The following is a 12,581-nucleotide window of genomic DNA, read 5'->3' as shown; positions in this document are numbered from 1 at the left end:
GTTTGCATTTGAATAGCTTCAACTTATATTCTTATGTATTGATTTTTTAACTGCCTAGAAGGAATTAGATATATTTATTTGCTGATATTTTGAACTCTTGAAATTTACTAGTTTGCCCTTGGTATGAGTATTTTCTTATTTACTTCTTAAAAATTAACAACAGAATTTGAAATACAAAGCCCTGATGTATGGATGCCCTCGGTGTCAAGATCCTTAGCCAAGGAGAAAATGGAAAATAGCAACATTTTATTTTGGCAAATGCAAAGTAGGTCTTGCTAATTTCAAACCCTGTGGCTGAAAAAAGAAACAAACAAAAAAAAAGGAGTACCCAACTTCCTCCCCAAGTTGCCATTTAAAAAAAAAAAAAAAAAAAAAAACTAAATAAATCTTTCTGCTTTGGTCAGATTAGCAAGTCAGCACTGAGAATAAAAAGCAAAATAAGATAAAACCAAAGAGAGAAGTTGTTTATTTTTATGTACTACTGAGAACAGTGTCGTCTTGTGGCAGTTCTCGTAGACTGTGTTGGTTTAACAAGCGTCCAACCCTTTTGTCTTGTTGTTTTTTGTCTTTCCTGCTCCCTGTCCCCTTGTTTCCCACAGGCTGTGCGTTTGTCACATTTTCTACAAGGGCAATGGCACAGAATGCAATCAAAGCCATGCATCAGTCTCAGACCATGGAGGTACTGTATCATCTGCCCTTTCTTTGTTTTCTTTGTGCAAATGATGGGGAATGGTAAAGCAATTCTCTCCTGTGTGGATTGTTCACATGACAATCACAGATTTAAACTTTCACCATCTTGCTTTTTATCCATTCATTTTCATCCTCCTCCTACTCTCCCTTCCTCCCTCTCTCTCCCTCTCCACCCCACTTTCCTCTCTGTCTCTGCTCTCTCTCTTCCTCTTCTCTCTGCATTTTCCCCCTAATGACTTGAAATGCATTTAGTAAAAACCTTCCACTTTCTCTACTGTTATCTGTTGAGCCTTGTATGGAGCAGCCCAGGTCCTGCAATATAGTCACTGGGCACTTTAAGCAAAGTGTCCTTCTGGACCTAAAAGATCAAATGCATCCCTTCCCCAGGGTTGGCGCGGGTGAAACAGCTACAGCCCCCACCCACAGAGCTGCTTGCCCTGTACTAAGTCAAAAGGTTCTCTTTTCAATGCAGGACCAACCTACCTGTAATTTAGTCAGATAAAATTCTGGTTTTGCATGTTAAGAATGGTGGAGAAAGTTAATACTTCTCCCACTTCACAGCGTGATGCTAATTTTTGAGAGTCCCCAGAAAAAAATTAGATTGGTCTCCGTACTTAAAGATGAGCAATAGCAAAGAAACCTTTATGAAGGCTCAAATTTGATCTCTTAATGAGATGAGAGTGACTTTAAGGAAAGATAAACACTCTGGTGTGGATGCATACCTACAAATGTAGATAGATGGCTCTGTATTTTAGTCTGTGATTTGGGTCATGGCCTTTCTAAATTTTGCACAAAAGCATTCCAAGAGTGATATGCCGTTACTTATTCTGTACTGTCTGATAGAATCATTTGGGAGTGCATGTTCTGCTGTGTTCTGTACACTGTATCTTTGTGTGTGGGTGATCTCTGGAGGTGGTGGCCTTGTGGTATTATCTGAAGCTATGTTTTTTTCATTTTTTGAAAACAAAAAAAGATATTTTCAATTTTATTTAATGTGCAAAAAAAATATTAAATTGTTTGAGCTGCTTTTGTGCTCCCATTTTGTTGGGGCTTTATTTTTTTGTTAGTTTTTGTTTGTTTTTTTTGTTGTTTTTTTTTTTTTTGCAATGCTGCACCTCCCAAAGCATGCTGGGAGCTAAGTGATCATCATGCTTCTTGTTTTGTGGGCAACTTTTTTGTAGTGAATCAAAAAGCGGGTGGCAAGGGGAAAGGAGTGTGCATGGCATTGTCATTAAGTGTTTACTGTACTTTTCTGAGTTGTGATATCAGCATTGCAAAGCCTACTGTCTTTTGAATATTCATTTTGACTTTGATATTCCTAACATCCTATATAATCGATGTGTTTTCCTTTCAGTGCAATGCATTTTTAAGACACTCCCTCCCCCCTGCCTGAAGGCAAGCTCAGGTGAAAATCGGCCATGATAGGAAATGATTAGCAGGATTTGAAATCTCTAGGAATCCAATCTTGTACAACATTGCGATCACATATGTGATAATGTTTTGGTTCCCCTTTTTCTCATAGGCCGCTCCATTATTGGGGATTTCCAGCTATTTTTCAACTTGGAGATTAAAGTGAAAGTGCTGTTAGGGGTAAAAAAAAACATTACCTGAATTGATCTTTCATACATGTGTTTCATTCTTAATTATTTTTGTTTCCTGTAATTTAGGGACTTACACCCAATTTGGTCTCCCCTTAGTGAATTTTTTAACCTAAGTCCTTTCAGCTCTGTTAGAAACATTGCCATACCCTCCCTTCACTCAAGAATCCCCAAGTGATAATACAGAGAATATGGATGTGGCCTGGGTCTCCTGTGCTCCTCTAGGAGATCATAAGCCAGCACTGGACATGAACCAAAACGGAGGAACACAAGGCTTTCATACTGGAAAGATCCATTAGAGGGAATGGGGCCTATTTATTCTTAAGAAATCCTTTATCCTTTATCATTAATATATCTGTTGTTTTTAAAATTGGACATCAATGCTTAAACAAAAGGGCCCCCAGACACTTTAGTTTTTAAAAATTGACATTTAAGTAGAAGATTAGGTGCTATGCAATTACATTATAAATACACATTTATATTTGTTTGGCTTTTTAACTAATCACATTATTTTCAGGACTCTGGCATACATCTTTAACCAAGATGTATTATTTAATTTAAAATTATGTGAATATTATAAGAATAAAGTCTTTCAAACACTTTTACATTGTACCTTCTCTCTCTCCACCTCCCTGCACTCTACCCCCCTTTTCTCTTTCATGATTTAAATGAGACATTTTAAAAGCCATAATCATTGGTTCTAATCTTCTGCCTTTATATCGCTTTTTTAGTATTTTAAGCAAGAAAAAAATAAGTGTACTATTAGGAGGAGATGCTGTTATTTGTTAGGGACACATTTAATACAACAGTAACACCTTTTTTTCCATGCAAAACCTTCTCTCTCTAATTTCCATTTTCAGAGTATTTTGCCCTCTGTAAAGTGACAAAGTGCCGGGGAAGGTGGCTCAGTGGTTGAGGCCAAGTGCAAGACCCTGGGTTCCATCCCTAGCACCACAAATAAATAAAATAAAATGACCAAGTGCTGAAATATAGAGCCGATTTTAAAAATGAAGTACAGATTTTTTTTAATGGTAGAAATGTTATTTTTAAGCAATTTACTGACACTTAACTTTCTGTACCGTGACTCTGCCTACCAGAGCTGAAGACTTCTTAAGCTGGAAGTTCACTAAAACACTCATCTCACATTTCTCACCACCCCCACCAATAACAGGCACCATGGTCTCATGCATTGACAGCTACATCCCAAGGTGATGGGGGAGGGAGGGGTATAAGCTTGTTTTCTAGAAGAAACAAAAATGACCTAAAAGGAAAGAAAAGGAAAAGATTATTTAAATAGAATATCACATTTCTAAGAGGAGAGAAAGGGGTCTGTCAGCATGCTGAGTTTCAATAAAAGTTTCTGTTTAATCCCTTGAGTAGAATTACTTCTTTTTACCTCAGCAAAATTTAACAGCTCTCACAGTGACGTAGTGTGCAGACAGGCCACACCAAGACCCAGAAAGAGCCAGGGAGGTAGGAGGCCCATTTCTGCTGCGTTCTTACCAAGTGGCAGCAGTTTCAAAGGTGCTTAGGAAAGAAGCATGGTGCTTGAGGTACTAGGCCAGTTATTTCCCCCAAAGAATGTGTCTGCCTCCAAAACAAAATCATCCTAGAATAGGGTCTTTGGCCATTTCTCGCTACCCCTGCTCTCTGCCTTTTCAAGGACATTAAAACTGAAAAAGCTGCTAGAAATGTGAGGTTCATCAGGGAAAGAAGCCACCCAGAATCCTCCTCCTGCCATTCATAACATCTCTCCTTTAACTAGAATGTGCTTCTGGTTCTGCTGGTTTGCAGTAGCTCTAGAGACTTTGGATAGAGAGATGTGACATGGGAGGAAGAAGAGAGGCCTCTCTGAAAACATGTGAACAGTTATTTTGGTCAGTGCCTATATTTTCTGAATATCTCCTTCCTTCCTTCATCCACATTCCTAAAATGAAACCCACTTCTCTGTTATTGTTGTTCAAACATATGAAACTAAAAATTGGAAGGAGTTTTTAGAAAAGATGAATGAGAGACATTCTTATTCCCATGACGATGCTGCCCCCTTGTCCTTTGCTCAGGTATAAACAGGCCGACACACAGAGGCAAGGCCATCTTTCAGACAGCCAGCCATGAAGCCTAGACATAGATCAGGTCTTTTGTCTCAAAGGAGGTCCAGGAAGGCTGAAGGAAGATGCAGGAGGAGAGAAGGAGAGGCAGTATGAGGATCAGAGCAGGAAAGCAACCAGCAGATGCCCCAACGAAACCCAGGACAGGATCTGGAGTGTTCTATTGATAGTACTATTCAGAGAAGAAGAAGGAATATCAAACCATCTTTAAACCATCCCAGACCATTCCATGTGCTCTGAGTTGAGAGAGATAGATCCGGTGCTGACTGAGGGCCCCGAGAGGATGCGACCCAGCTGTAACTTCCTCTTCGCTTTCCAATGTGTCTGACCACAGGGCTGCTCTTCACCGATCGTGGTGAAGTTTGCTGATACCCAGAAGGACAAAGAGCAAAGGCGCCTCCAACAGCAGCTGGCACAGCAGATGCAGCAGCTCAACACTGCCACCTGGGGGAACCTGACAGGGCTGGGCGGACTTACCCCACAGTACCTGGCGGTAAGTGCACCCCACCCAAGAGAGAAACACACCCTGCGATCCACGAAACCCCGTTGGCTACTGAGTATGCTCAAGAATTCATTTTCCATACATTTTGAGTCTCGAGAATTATTGAAACCACCAAGTATGCAGAATATTTTCCCAAGCTAAATTGGCTAGCATAAGAACGTGACCGATTTAGTCCTTGCCTAACATGCTGGGCAAAGTCCCCTGGGCTAGACTCCTACCCAGTATGTCAAGGCATCCTAAAACCTCGTGTTCTGAAAGAAGACACAGCATGCTTGATGGCCCATGAGCTAAGGATGTTGACTAGCTGGAAGGCTGATACCTGTCAGGACCTCTTCTGAGATCTCCTGGGACTTTGAGTCTGCATTTCAAGCCTTCCCAGTGGTCCCACCTTGAGTACATCAACTGTTTCCTACTTTCTCCTTGTGAAACCAGAGAAATAAGGTCCACTGCAGACCAAACAGACCCATTTCCCTTGGCCATTCCTTAGCATCCCTTCTTTCTAAACTTTTACTTTCTAAGAGTTTCCTCTGTTACTGTTTCACTTAGTCATTGTCTCTACTGAAATACAGTGGCCAGAATTTAAGCCACTTCCCTAGTAAGAGCTAAATGGGACAAAGTAGTGACCCCTAGTGGATTTAAAACATCTTCCTGGAGCCTGAGAGTGGCATTTGCAGTAACTGTGTCCAATGTGAGCTGGGAGGCATTGGATACTGCTAAATTATATTTTTACTCCAGCTGCTACAGAATGCTTCTCTCTCCATTTTTCTACTTTGGAGCCTAAATGTTAGACTTCACATTTATTAATTTAATTTCATATAGTGAGTCTGGGCCTTTTATTCCAGCCTCAAGAGAAAGAGAACGAACACGCAAGCACATACACACGACGTGTCCTAATTCTGTCATCTTACATTTTAACTATCCCTCTCAGGATTGGATCATCCATTAGCTTTACTTTCTAGCAGTAACTGCACTGTTTTCTAAGACAGTTACCTTGAAAAGGGAGAGTGTCCTATTTGTTGTAGAGATAAGGAAAGGGAGGCTCAGAGACTAAGTAGCTTTACCTTCTTACCCATCCACCCCCAGTGCCCAGAAGGGTCTGCAGTGGAACAGCTGTTGGTTAATGGATGAGACGCATGCTCTTCCTGTCTTCATCTGGTTTGTTAGCAAAAGCATTGAAAAAAGCATTATTGTCACCTTCTGGCCATTTCTATCTTATCCTTGAAGATACCATGAAAGATTTTGTCAGACATCTTGCTAAAATCTACATATGCTCTACTTAACAATTTGTGTTTTCACAAACTCATGCTGTTGGAATGTTTACAGTCCATCAGTTTGATTGTGTGGACCAGAACTCGTATCCAAGATTGATCCATGCCTGCCTTTTCATTGTTTGTGAGAGTCAAGCTTCCTGCTCTACCATTTCTGAGAACCAAGAGGCGAGGCAAGTGCCTGCCCTCAGGATTCCCATATGTCACTGCACTCCACAGTTCACAGAAATCTCTGGTGCATGTCTCTGTGACCACATCTGCAAATTATTTGCATACCTGAAAAAGAATTAATTTTAACATCATTTATAAAAATGCATTGCTATAAACTCTCTTTTCTCTCCTGATAGGCACTAATTCTTTCTTATCCGTGTTTGCTTTAACCCTTCCCTTTGAAAGTCCTGTCCTCTGGAAGGGCTCATGGCCTTTAAGGCATCTCCTGCCTCCATTGGGAGCCCAAATACTGGCCCTGGCTCACCAAAGATTACTTATCCATGGAAATAATCCTTGGTGTGTGTGACAGTGTGTGACAGTCCAGGTATTTTCCCTTACCTCAACAGATGTTATTAATTTCTCAAAATGTCTTCAAAGCTAATTTAATTTTACACCTTTAAATTTTTTTAAAATATTTATTTTTAGGTTTTAGGTGGATACATACCTTTATATTTATGTGGTGCTGAAGATCGAACCCAGTGCCTCATGCATGCTAGGCAAGCGCTCTGCCACTGAGCCACAACCCAGGCCCTACAACTTTAATTTTTAAAAACATCTAATGTTTAAAAACACCATGCTTGGTGTTTTTACATCACTTAATACATTCTCATTTTTTAAAATTCATCCAACCATAGAATTTTTCTTATCAAATGGAAGAAATCTTTACTCTCCCATAGGAACATCAGTGTTCTATGTTGTTTCACACAGCTCCAAATATGTTCTGAAAGCTGTTTCTAATGCATCTTGGAATTTGTCCTGTTCCTCTTAAGCACATAGTTCCATAACAATATTCTAGTAGTAATTTGGTAAATCTTCATCTGTTGGTATGCAGGTACTTTGGAACATGAGAGGTAACTGTGTTCCATCCTCATAGTGTAACACCTGAACTAACCTACAGCTCAACTAAGTTGGATGGGAACTGGAACCTCATGCCTTAACCTGTAACACCCACTGATTCTATGTGACAGGAAAAAAAGGTGTTTTCAGGGGAAAACGCAGACTTTTTAACAACCATATTAATTTCTTTTTAAAAAGATTCTGATGTATAATGCATAGCTTCAATATATAGACAGGTAGCTAATTCCAAGTTTTGATAAATAATAGGTTCTCTCTGCCAGTGTAAGACCATCTTAAAATGGCTGACCATTTTCTTGGCCATGTGGATGTGGCTGTATGTGTAAGAGTGTGACAGATACACTTATGTCTATAGTTATCATGATGATCTTCATGTTGGCCTAAGAGTCAGTAACCCAAGTGCTTCTGATAAGGGATAAAGAAAGCTGAACTGTGAAGAAAAGTAGAAGAGGAGGGGATGGACCTTGATTGACAGAGATGAGTTATGGTAACTACTAGACTACAGAGAGATATAATTAGTCATGCTATGTTGGTTTCAATAGATTTAACACCTGGTTGTTAAAAAGAGTAAATTTAATTGTTTTAAGGCAGCAGTGTTAGTGAGTTTCCCCAAGTGTCTATGTTTCTTAATAGAGATTAGACATTAATATGGATTTACAGCCCCAGCTCTGGGGACCTTCAGTCCATCAATTGCAGCAGTCGCAACCGGCCACATAAATGTAAAGGAAGCAGAGTTTGCCGGCAGTTTAATGAGGAAGTTACTTTGTCCTCATCTCTGCAATGTTCTGACTTGACATTTGTGTGTTCATTTGCAGCTTCTGCAGCAGGCCACCTCTTCCAGCAACCTGGGTGCATTCAGTGGCATTCAGCAAATGGCTGGTAAGTCCTGAAGCCTGTTTTTCCTTTTGACCATGCATTGTCTGGGGCAGAGAAAAGAAGCAGGGAACAAAAACAAAGACTTATTAGCTTTAAAATTAGAATCAGTTGCTCATAAGTGGTTCTTCTACTTTTTGCATTTCCTACCTACCCTTCCATGTGTGTAACAGTTATAAGGTGAGGGGGTTGAGAATTCCTCTATAGTAAGCTATATAGTCATTGTTTGTTGTTGTTGTTGTTATTTTAATAGGATTGATTACTGGAGGATTTCCAGCAAATTTCTATATCTAGTACAGCCAAAATGATTGACATACCTCTAACATTTTAATAATAGGCAGTCAATAAAAATGTTCTGACCTCCATAATGAAAGCCAAGATTGCAGTCCTATATTTGATACAGTTTGTAGTCCCTTGATAATGACAGACAATTAACAGGGTACCTTTTTTTTTTTTACTTTAGTACCCCAGTTGACAGAATTGTGCATCAGAAGCTTTTATGTAAAAGTATAATCTTTGTTCTCAAGAAAATCAAAGTGCGACTGCATTTGAAAGGCAGCTCATTGAAGGATTCCTTTTCATAATGAGCTGTGCCAGTAGTTGCTGAGGCGCAGTGATTAGTGAAAGGTCATTCCTACTGTGTCACCGTCCATGCTGATACCCTACCTTTACACGGGACCAGAGCAGGCAGCGTGTGCAAGAAATCAGAACACAGGTGCCCATTAACCTGCTGGGAGGAACAGTTAGGAAGCTTTTTCCTTGTTTGATTCCAAAAGAGTGGGAGGGGGGATAAGTAAAAGAACAGATTTTTGGCATATAGTGAAGCACAGTTTGCTTTTATCAAGGACACCCTGAATCAATGAAATGAAACCTCAGAGTGCTGCATAAAAGCCAGATTTCTTTACCTGTCACTGTGAAAACTCATTTGTATCACTTTTTTGTTGTTGTTCAAATGCATATTCTTGTTTTTGTTTTTTTTTTTTTTTCTGGTTCTCACTTTGAATCTGAAAGGACTTTCCCTGTGCATTCTCCCCATGTGTCCTATGACCTTCAGCCCAGCCAGAATGGTGGTCTGTGGGCTAATGGTAACTCTTTGTCTGATGGTATGCATTGGCCTACAACAAAAATACTGCTGAATGATTTCTTGGGCTTCAAATGATTTCTTTTGGCATCACCTTTTTTGTCGGCTGTAATATAGCTTTTAGGTTATTGGGAAAAAAGATATCTTGAAAACATAGTTAAATTAATGCAGTATATTTACAAATAGCTTGGGAAGCTCGTCTTGGAACTAAGAATCAGATTGAATGATTAATTTATTTTTTAATTGTATGAAGAGAACTGGAGCAACATTTGTAAAATTTTCAGGAGCCTTTCTATTTAAAAGAAAAAAAAAATGGCACGCCCTAAAATAAATGCTAAGACTTGTGACGTTTTTCAGCTGATTGGAAGTTTGTTTCTCAAAAAAAATGGCACGCCCTAAAATAAATGCTAAGACTTGTGACGTTTTTCAGCTGATTGGAAGTTTGTTTCTCTTTACACCGTCCCTCCCAGATCCAAAATTAGGGGCTTTCCTTAGAGGAAGCCTCAGGCTCTCTCACTTCTGCACCTGAATTATGCAGAGAAGGTCACTTAGTCCTGAGGCTACTGCTGAGCTTGTCCTCCCAGGTGGATGGAGGGCCCTGTCATTTGTCATTAGGATGTGTGCACCTCAACCATGCCAACCACAGGTCAGGATATTAGCATCTATATGTTCCACATGCTCATCTGAAAACTAAGGGGGTCTGGGACTCACCTCAGAAGGTGCCATGTAGCAGATGGCCTTCTAATTTAAAAGCCTTCTGTAAATGCTCTGCTTTTTCCAAAATACCCATTTCTTGACTCTTCAACTTGTTAAATTCAGCATACTAAGTCTTCACAGGCTGTGAAATCAAATGCTGACCTGTCCATTTTCTATCAACCTCTTGAATATTTAAAGGTATTCAAAATTTAGGTGCCAAAAACTCTTGTATTCTTGGGTGATTTCTATAAAATCACCCCCCATTTGTATGGGTAATCACATCTCATCTTCCTAAGGATGTGAAGCATTATGGTTTAGAGAACTTTCTTTTTTCCAGTTTTGTTTTTTTTTTTAAAAATGGCCTCTCCTACTCCTGTCTTTTCCCAAAAGCAGGGCCTCACTTTTCTTTGCCATGGTCATGGTGGGTTGGGAATAGAGGTTATTTCCTAGAAGAAGCTTTGCCTGATTCCCCCAGGTGTGGGAGGGGTGCTCTCTTTCCCAAGCCCCTCCCTTCCTTCCTCATATCTGCATACGCTCCCTGTTCTTGGTGCTCCTAGCCACTCCGTGAGCTCCAAGAAGGCCTGGCCTGGTTGCTGATGGACTCAGCCTCTTACTCATCTGAGAGGTGCTCATGGCTAGTTGTGAAGGGTTGAATGAATAAATTTGTACGTGGACAGATGTAAATTTGTATTTTGTATATATTCCCAATACAGCTTAAGTTAAATGAATGAAAGAAATTTGTTTTTAGCCATATATATATATATATATATATATATATATATATATATATATAAAAACTAAGAATTTTTTAATTAAGAATTTTGGTAGCCATGTGTGTATATAAACAACAACAAAAACCATTATATAAACTAAATTCAGTATCCTCACAAATGAATTGTTGGGCATTTGGAGGTAGTTTGTATACTATAAAACATGTTCCAGAGCACATTCTATATAACAGATACAAGCAGAAGCCATGTGATAACAGTATCAAAGGAGCCTAAGAGGTCATTTATCTACAACCCCACCTGATATTAAAGTGTGTACTGATGGACTGGGGGTGTGGCTCAGTGGTAGAGTGTCTGCCTGGCATGCACAAGGCTCTGGGTTTGATCCCCAGCACCACAAAAAAAAAAAAAAAAAATTGTTTGTTGAGTGACTGATATTGTGACATAGTGAGAATGAACACATACACAATTCATATGCAATTTTTATGTATTAAAGTGGCATATTAAAAAACTCCACATATAAAACTCAAGTACTCCCGCTTAGAATACTATCACCAAAGAGAATGAAATATTTTGAAAACCAATAATATTTTGCTGTGAATAGCTCTCGACACATAATGGCCTGTCCTTCAGGAGATTGAGGTTTATAGTTAGAGTCTTAAAATCCCTCATTTATATGAGTAAAGCATTTTCTGCTTGAGGATAAAATAAAGTAAAGCCAAAAAAAGAAACAGAAAAAGAAATTTTAGACGACAAGTTACTAAGTAGTTGCATCAATAAAATCTAATGAGACATCAGCTATACTTTTTCCCAAAAAATAATCTTAACCATTTTCCTTTCAAACTAAAAATAACTTTATGTTTTATTATTTCTATAAAAGGGAATCTTTACTAAATATGGAATTTAAAAGCAGAAAATGGATTATGATCAAATCTTTTATCAGCTGAATCCTTTTATGTATACATACTGTCCTCTTTGAAGGTGATTGATTTTATTTTCCCTCTTAAAACTTCTAATAAAAACTTGGCCATTTCTCACTCATCAGTGGTATTTGTTCAGTGAATTTCTGAAATATGGGAAACCTGGGGCCTGACTTTGGACTAAGGTCTGGATTTTCCTTGAAGGAATAAGGGAAAAGTATCTTTTTGACCTTTAATTTCATTCTAACGACTATCACATCTATGAAAATTATTCTGATAGAAAAAACAAGTTTGCAGATAACCTAGATCCTTGTAATCATCATGCAGTTTATTCCCACAGTGTGCCAAGGACCAAATCAGTGCTTTGTTACCAAATTACAACTGCAAACGTGGAAGTACAAAAAGGTTAAATAAGTTATGGGAGACGACAGCACCAGTAAGTGGCACGATATAGATTCAAATAACTCATATCTCACAACTTTATGACGGAGGGGTTATCATACCCCATTTTATAGATGGTCTCTTTAACCTCGATTAATAAACTTACCCCAAATCACTAAGCTAGAAAGCATGGATCCTAATTTTCAGTCCAACCTAGCCTGATCCAAAACCTGAGCTGTCTGTGGCCTCCAAACTAATAAAACAGAGCCTTCCTCTCCCTACCCCATTATGAATCAGCCTACTATGGGAGGAATAGAGGAACTCTAGATAGAGCAGAGGGGTTGGAGGGGAAGGGAGGAGGCATGGGGTTATAAATGATGGTAGAATGTGATGATCATTATTATGCAAAGTACTTGTATAAAGACATGAATTGGTGCGAATATACTTTGTATACAACCAGAGATATGAAAAATTGTGCTCTATATGTGTAATAAGAATTGTAATGCATTCCACTGTCATATATATATATATCTCACACACACACAGAGCCTCATGTCGCAGCCAGTTCAGGTAATGGCAGCATAAATGCACGTGCTGCAGTGATTGACTACAGGAACAATTTAACAGGCCAAATAATGAGTTCCAGCCTGAGCTAGAACCCCATAACTATT

At 39.1% G+C, this 12,581-nt stretch overlaps 1 protein-coding gene and 1 non-coding gene across 28 annotated transcripts in view; both read left to right on the top strand.

Annotated features, from left to right (window-relative positions):
- Celf2 (CUGBP Elav-like family member 2) overlaps positions 1-12,581 on the top strand; it is an 808,061-nt gene that overhangs the window by 740,019 nt on the left and 55,461 nt on the right. For all 27 annotated transcript variants that reach the window (XM_058578648.1, XM_058578646.1, XM_058578647.1 and 24 more), the window contains 3 exons: positions 600-679; positions 4,731-4,889; positions 8,047-8,110. In XM_058578648.1, the coding sequence (XP_058434631.1) occupies positions 600-679; positions 4,731-4,889; positions 8,047-8,110 (303 nt within the window). The remainder of the gene's footprint in view (positions 1-599; positions 680-4,730; positions 4,890-8,046; positions 8,111-12,581) is intronic.
- Trnaa-ggc (transfer RNA alanine (anticodon GGC)) lies at positions 10,937-11,009 on the top strand. The gene has a single exon. It is a non-coding gene; the product is annotated as a tRNA-Ala (tRNA).

This window comes from Marmota monax, unplaced genomic scaffold, assembly GCF_021218885.2.
Source record: "Marmota monax isolate L192 unplaced genomic scaffold, Marmota_monax_Labrador192_F-V1.1 WCK01_AAM20220418_F8-fsc00072, whole genome shotgun sequence".
NCBI lineage: Eukaryota > Metazoa > Chordata > Mammalia > Rodentia > Sciuridae > Marmota > Marmota monax.
Note: the sequence above shows the minus strand (reverse complement) of the source record. Positions and strands in the feature narration are given on the sequence as shown.